The sequence below is a fragment of the Eleutherodactylus coqui genome, chromosome 13 (assembly GCF_035609145.1).
Source record: "Eleutherodactylus coqui strain aEleCoq1 chromosome 13, aEleCoq1.hap1, whole genome shotgun sequence".
Classification (NCBI taxonomy): Eukaryota; Metazoa; Chordata; class Amphibia; order Anura; family Eleutherodactylidae; genus Eleutherodactylus; species Eleutherodactylus coqui.
In genome coordinates this window covers 34,728,499-34,735,419 of record NC_089849.1, presented here as the reverse complement: position 1 = coordinate 34,735,419, position 6,921 = coordinate 34,728,499, and the positions used below count along the sequence as shown (strand labels likewise).

The 6,921-nt window shown below is 41.3% G+C and overlaps 1 protein-coding gene across 3 annotated transcripts in view; it reads right to left on the bottom strand.

Moving 5' to 3' along the window:
- Positions 1-2,784: 2,784 nt before the first annotated feature.
- Positions 2,785-6,921, bottom strand: part of RAMP2 (receptor activity modifying protein 2) — a 52,350-nt gene continuing 48,213 nt past the window's right edge. For all 3 annotated transcript variants that reach the window (XM_066586022.1, XM_066586024.1, XM_066586023.1), the window contains 2 exons: positions 4,456-4,558; positions 2,785-3,848 (listed from right to left, as the gene is read on the bottom strand). In XM_066586022.1, coding sequence (XP_066442119.1) covers positions 3,593-3,848; positions 4,456-4,558 — 359 coding nt within the window. In that variant the 3' untranslated portion in view covers positions 2,785-3,592. The remainder of the gene's footprint in view (positions 3,849-4,455; positions 4,559-6,921) is intronic.

Genomic DNA, 6,921 nt, shown 5'->3' with positions numbered 1-6,921 from the left:
TACAGTGCAGCTGCATCCCCTTCCTCCCAGCTCCTCATCTGATGCTTAGTGCTATACTGTATACTGGATGGTGACCGAGGAAGCTTCTGAACATTTACAAAGAGCCTGCAGGCAGGAAAAAACAACAGGCTGTTGGACGGTGAGGATGATGTCACTTTCACTTGATTATATAACAAGTTCTAAGTGTTTACATGTACAGGGTTACTAATCTAGTCCCGAAATTATAAGCAACCATATGTCCACCTATAGCTGGGCTACAATTCATTATTAGACCCCTGCTGGGAAATTGTGCCGCAAATAATGAACTAATGATGATGATGATCATCAGTAAAGAATTTCAATCAGCCACTTTTTTCAGCCGAATACTTTATTTCAGTTAATTAGGAGTATTCTTTGTATCCATTTGTACAGACTGATTATTGATACAATCCATCATTAACTCTTAGCCTGTAGGAAGTACTGTTGTATGTAACCTACATTTAGCCTTAAAGGAGTTGTCCAGGGCTTTGGACATTTTCTCCATTGATAACCTATTCTCAAGATAGGTCATCAATAAATGATCGGCGGGAGTCCTCTGCTTGGGATCCTCCCCAATCAGCTGATTCCCAGAACGGCTGTCAGCACGGGCAGCATATACTGCAGCAGCCCGGTTTAGTAGTGCATGCGCAGCTCCCATTGAGTTCAATAGGAACTGTGTCTGCACTATCAAACCAGGCCACTGCAGTACGGATGGTGTGATCTGCTTCCTGTAGTGTCTGCACTGACAGCGGTGCTAAGAATTAGCTGATCGTTGGGGATCCCAAGAAGCAGACTCCCACCGATACTCTATTGTTGACCTTTAATGAGGATAGGTCAACAATAGAAAAAAAATACTCAAAGTCCAGACAACTTCAATTTCAAATTAGGTTAATGGTGTATTGTAAACCATTGACCTCGTACCTGTGGCTCTCCGGGTGCTGTGAAAGTACCACTCCTAGCATGACTCGCGGGACATACTGGAGGTATGTAGTTCTTGCACAGCAACTTGATGACCACAAGATGGAGATTACTGCTGAAGACCTTCAACAAGTGGTGACCCACGCATCGATGACCAAAATAATTTTATAGTCTTCTCTTTGTATTTGATATGCATTATATAGGTCACATGAATTTGAGCATTTCAGTGTCTTTCTGAAATTCCAGACATAATAGACATAAGCTGTAAAACATAATAGACATAAGCTGTAAAATGCAAAACTGTTCTTAATATTAAAAAAAAATATTAAGTTAAGGTACTCATTTCTAAGCATCTAACAAGACGTTTTCCAATGTTCTCACATTTTATCACCTATAAGGTCTTGTCCACACAGCGCAGTTTTCATGCAGTTTCTATGGTTTTTTTTCTGCTTCTATCTAGAGAAGATGTTAAAAGTGGAATAGCATACGTCATTGGGATATTATACTTCGCCTTTGTTCCTAAGTCGCACTCCTGGCTTTGGCTGCAACAACAAATCAACAACTGCACCAGACTGCAATGTGCAAACAAGCCTCGGTGAAAAGAATTGCTATAGATAAAAGTAGTTTACACATTATTTTATGTACAGTATTTTCATAAACTGTTATGTATGATTTAAACCCAAATGATTTTTTTGCACCTTAATCATGTTTGCTTCCTGTGTATACAAAATAGCAATCCTTCTAGGAAGAAGGAAAACTGTCACTCTAGTGTCACCTATCGGACAGTAGCTAGCCTATAAGTCAACGGGCCACATGAGTAAGGATTTAAACCAAACTAGAACTTTCTCCATAAGGAAAAGACATTGGTCTGCAGACAACTATTTAGTTTTTTATCTCTCGTCATTGTGGAGCAGGGTGCTGGTTGGCTTGGTGAGAGGCCTCTGATGTGGGTCGGGAGGGTAATGGTTTTCATTGCGGAGAACAACAAGTTGGCCAAGAGAGTCCTATAGACTATGCAATGCTTCTTGGGGGAAAAATGTATGCAAATGAGCTCTCACACTGGAGGAAGAAAGCTGACTCTCTAATGCTACCTGTAGAAGGGTAGCTACCCTGTAAGTAAGTGTCCAACCCTATAATTCAACAGGCCTTGCAACATGACTAAGGATATAAACCAAACTAGAACTTTCTCCATAAGGAAAAGACATTAGTCTGCAGACAACTATTTTGGGTTTTTTATCACTCATCATTGTAGAGCAGGGTGCTGGTTGGCTGGGTGAGAGGCCTCTGATGCAAGTCGGGAGGGTAATGGTTTTCATTGCGGAGAGCAGCAAGTTGGCCGAGGGAGTCCTATAGACTATGCAGTGCTTCTTGGGGGAAACAATGTATGCAAATAAGCTCTGACCCAGGTGGAAGAAAGCTGACTCTCTAGTGCTACCTATTGGAGGGTAGCTGCCCTGTAAGTAAGTGTCCAACCCTATAATTCAACAGGCCTTGCAACATTCATTTAAGAATATAAATCATTCATCTAAAAATATAAAACACTGGTTTCCAGACAACTATTTTAGCTATCTTGTCCTTCATCAGCAGGGTGCTGATTGGCTGGGTGAGAGGCTTTTGATATGGATCGAAAGTGTACTATTTCTCCTTGTGGAGAGCAGCAAGTTGGTCATGCAGTGCTTCTTGGGGAAAAAGATATGCAAATAAGCTCTCAACCAGAAGGAAGAAAGCTGGTTCTCCTCTTGGAAGGTAGCTACCCTATAGGTTAGTGTCCGATCCTTTAACAGGCCTTGCCACCCAACTAAGGATATAAGCAAACCAGTCCCACAAAGTCAAGCTTTTAATTTTTAAAACATATTAAAAGTTATTGTTCAGGTTTTCGTCTTCCACACAGACGCACACACGCGATTTCAATCTTCAGTATCAGAATTCCACATAACTTGTTCGACTCTTCAGGCTGAAGGAAAGCCTTTCGTCACACATCATTCATCTTTTTGAGATACTAACACATTCTTATAAATATTATCAAGCAGAAACATAGAACCTATGACAAGCTTCCAGTATTCCATTGTATGGGCGTCTTCACATAATACAACTAAAGAAGGCATGGAAATGAGGCCCAAATGCTCATTGAAATCACAGTTGGTCTTTGATATGATATTGTTTCCACATGTAGATACTCCAGGCTCTTTCTGAGGAGGAAACGTGTCGATTTAAAATAAATAGTTTATTCAATTTTCTGAATGGAAAATATCTGGGGAACAGTTTTGACACAAATCCAGAACTTTGTTCACTCATTTCTATGCTGGAGAAGAAAGATTAAGGCTTTCATTTTCTTTGACTCGACTTTCTTTTTTTCTTCAATAATTTTTGAAAAACGTGGAATTTGATCAATGATTGAATCCTCCAGTCAAGGTAGTCACAGATTAAAAAGGTTCTTGCAAGATGATGAGGTCCACTTCTAGATCACCGTAAATGAAAGAGAAGGGAAGTGAAAGACTGTAGTCATTGTGAGATGGAAGTGGAGGGTTCTGAGATACAGACGAGCATTAAGGATCAGGCACGGTCATAAAATTGACCAAAGACTGTCAAAGCCTTCTGCTAATACAAGCAGGTAGGAAACACAATCACAATGTCTAGTGATGTCGGTAGCTGATACTTAAGTCTGTGGTTTGCTAGTGTTGCTTTTGTACACAACAAGAGTGATCAAGAAAGGTATTATGCAGATGGGGGCAAAAATTAAACCAAACAGAATATTCTCCGGAGGGTCTTGGAGCTCTTCGAACAAGGGACTGCAGTTTTTAAAATAATGCATGTGGGCTTTCAAAATCGTGTCATGTGCTGCTTCATTCGGGAAGCCAATTAGAAGAAAGTCAGCACTCCTTTCCAAGTACACTTGCAATTCGTTGTATATACTGTAGTGGAAGAAAACAAAAAAGCAATTGGTCACGTGCTGCAAAACAAACCGGTAAAAGTTTTTTTTTAATTTTAAATAAGCTATTTTTTACATGCTGAACAATACTTTCATAGTCGGCTTCATGCACTAGTCACTGCATACTATGGAACCGTATGGCTCATCTGTACAGTGGTGTATTACAAATATATCTTCCTCTAGAAGAAATACATCCGAGAGAACAAAGCTGTCCTGAGGATAGATCATCAATACCAAAAATGGCCAAAGTCTTGGACAACCTCTTTAAGTCCCTAGCAGCTACTGGTTTGCCACCCAAGTCAATTCTTTGTATTTCTGTTGAGTTGATCAGCTCATTTGCAGGTTATGATCAGCACTGCACATGTTTTGCTGTAAGTGGAACCCCAATCTGATTGCTATGGGACAAGACATGTAAACGTGACAAAAACATACACTCATTAGTGCAGTGTTTCCCAACTCCAGTCCTCAAGGAACCCAAACAAGTCATATTTTACTATAAGATGTCCTGAGAACGTGGCTTGTTTGGGTGTTCTGAGGATTTGGGAAACACCGCATTAGTGAATGATATATTATCTTTGGAGGCTACATACCTCACTATGTGTTTCCAATTGCACCAGTATTCATATTTAAGGGTGAACATTGAATTATTAAAAGTATTCCAGCAATACTCAACTTCCTCCTTATAATATTGATCTATAAAAAAGGAAAATAAAAGTATAGTTAAACAGTCAGCTCATAATTATACCTTCGTCGAGGCCCACTGAGAGCACATAGGATTTCTTGAAGAAATGCTATTCGAACTAAATCATTTTACCAGAAGGGGTAACATCTGTCCTTGGGGAGACCACCAAGAAGGTGAATGAGAAGACTTATAAGGCCACCCATCCTCCTCTGGGTAATATGCAAATAAGGAAGAGAGAACCATAGCTCTGCAGCAAAAACGTATTGGATGGCAGCATTCCTTCAAATCAATGGTCTGTAGAGCAATGATTGGGCATTGAGAACCAAGCCAGAATCCATACGCAGACAGCTGTTTGGGGGTTTTTGCCCCTCATCAGTGTGTAGTAGGATCCTGGCTTGGCTAGTGAGAGGTCTGTGACATGGGTCAGGAGGGGTAACATCTCTCCTTAGGGAGAGCACCAAGAACGTGAGTGAGGAGACTTATAAGTCCATTTAGATAATATTATGGCACGTGTATTTTTCTTTTTCAAACTATGAGAACTATAACTTCCTCCCAGCTTCGCTCATAAATCTTTATAGTTTGGACATTTTATATACAAGCCATAAAAAATATGAAAATAAAAGTGAAAAAATATAATTGGCTCCAGAAAGCTGTTGTCAGTCATTGCTTTCACTTTTCATAACACCATAAAATACAAAAGGCATAAGCATTTGTAGGATAATTGTCCTCCCAGGGCAATTGAGGTGAACCCCCTTCCAATTTTTAGAATTTTTAAAAATATAACTTTAGACCTTTTTGGTTGTTTTTAAGGTTTTAATCTTTTTGTTTTTAGTTTTAATTCTTTTTTTTTTTTTTTACTGTTGTTTAGCATGAATCAATTACACAAAATGATTTCTAAGTTAGTCACCGGTCATTGTAAAGTGTCCGGATCAGCAGATGTAGATCCACCGAGCCACAGACTGATTTGGCCTTGGGCTAAATCCTAAAGCAACATCTGAGGAACCCTGTTTTTCATCCTTTTAACCCCACTAGTTGGGATGTGCGCCTTGCTCTGTGGTCTCAAGGCCATTAATCATGAAGCGGTCCCAGTACTGTGGCAGCTGATGCTACTTTAGGCCTAGGCACCATATTGGGGGGGTGTAAAAAGATGCGTAGTCAGACTGTTTAGATCAGGGCAGGTGGCACACTTCGGCACAAGGAACAAGCTAAAGGTCTGGTCGCGGAGAACAGGCCCAAATAATAAATCAGGCCAGAGGTCAGGGCAGGCCAGGGACAGTAGCATATTCAGTATAACAAGCAACATCAGGAGTGCAATAACTGATAGCCAAAGTGGGGAAAGCAGAGAGTCAGAATGATCCTGATAGCACCTCGAGTGAGACCAAAATGACTACAATACTCAGGCATCCTTCACAGCCAGAGATAGCTGATAGGCGGGGGAAGAATTGTTTTGTGCACTCCAGCCCTTTAGAACCCCCCTCCTCCCAGGACATAGCCTCTTTTGGTTCAAAGGACACAATGATTTTTGGGGGATTTTAACCTCCACTTTTCAAAGCCATAACTTTTTTATTTTACTGTCGACATGGCCGTATAAGGGCTTGTTTCTTTTGCGTGGCGAACTGTAATTTTGTATTGGTATCATTTTTGGGTGCAAATAATGTATTGAAAAACTTTTATTAATTTTGCAGGGAGAGAAAACACATAAAATCTGCCATTCTTTTGTTTACAGCTTCAATCATGCAGCATCAACGTCCTACAGTATTGTTCCACTACAACATTGTTCTGCATGTATAAGAAATGATCATGTTCTTGTCACATGTTGAGCGAACATACTCTGCCGAGCTTGATGCTCGTTCGAGCATTACCGTACTCAATGGTGCTCATTACTCGAGCGCGCATCAAGCCGTGTTCGACCCTGCCCCAGTTTTTGGCTCCTCCCCACTGTGCCGTGCCTGTTTTGGCCCCTCCCCGCCGCGACGCAATGCACGTCATTGGCAAATTTTTTGGCTGGCTGGCTGACTCGCTGGTGAGAGAGAACACACGAACCTAGGAAAGAAAAAAAAAGCTCGGGACCCTGCGTTCCACATACAACAATACTCGACTCTGCCATTCTAGTCAATGGGGTTCATTACTCGAGTAGAACTCTCGCTCATCTCTAGTTACATGCTGTTTAAAGGGATTCTGTCACCAAATTCATGAAGTCTGACTTGTAGCTGAGCTCTGAGTCATAGGGGTGGGCCGCGCCGGCCTCTCCCCGCCCACGGCATGTAGAGTGACAGCTCTCTCCCTATACAGAAAAAGGGACAGAGCTGTCAGTCTGCATGATATCGGTGGGGAGAAGTCAGCATGGCCCACCTCTATGGCTCAGAGCTCAGCT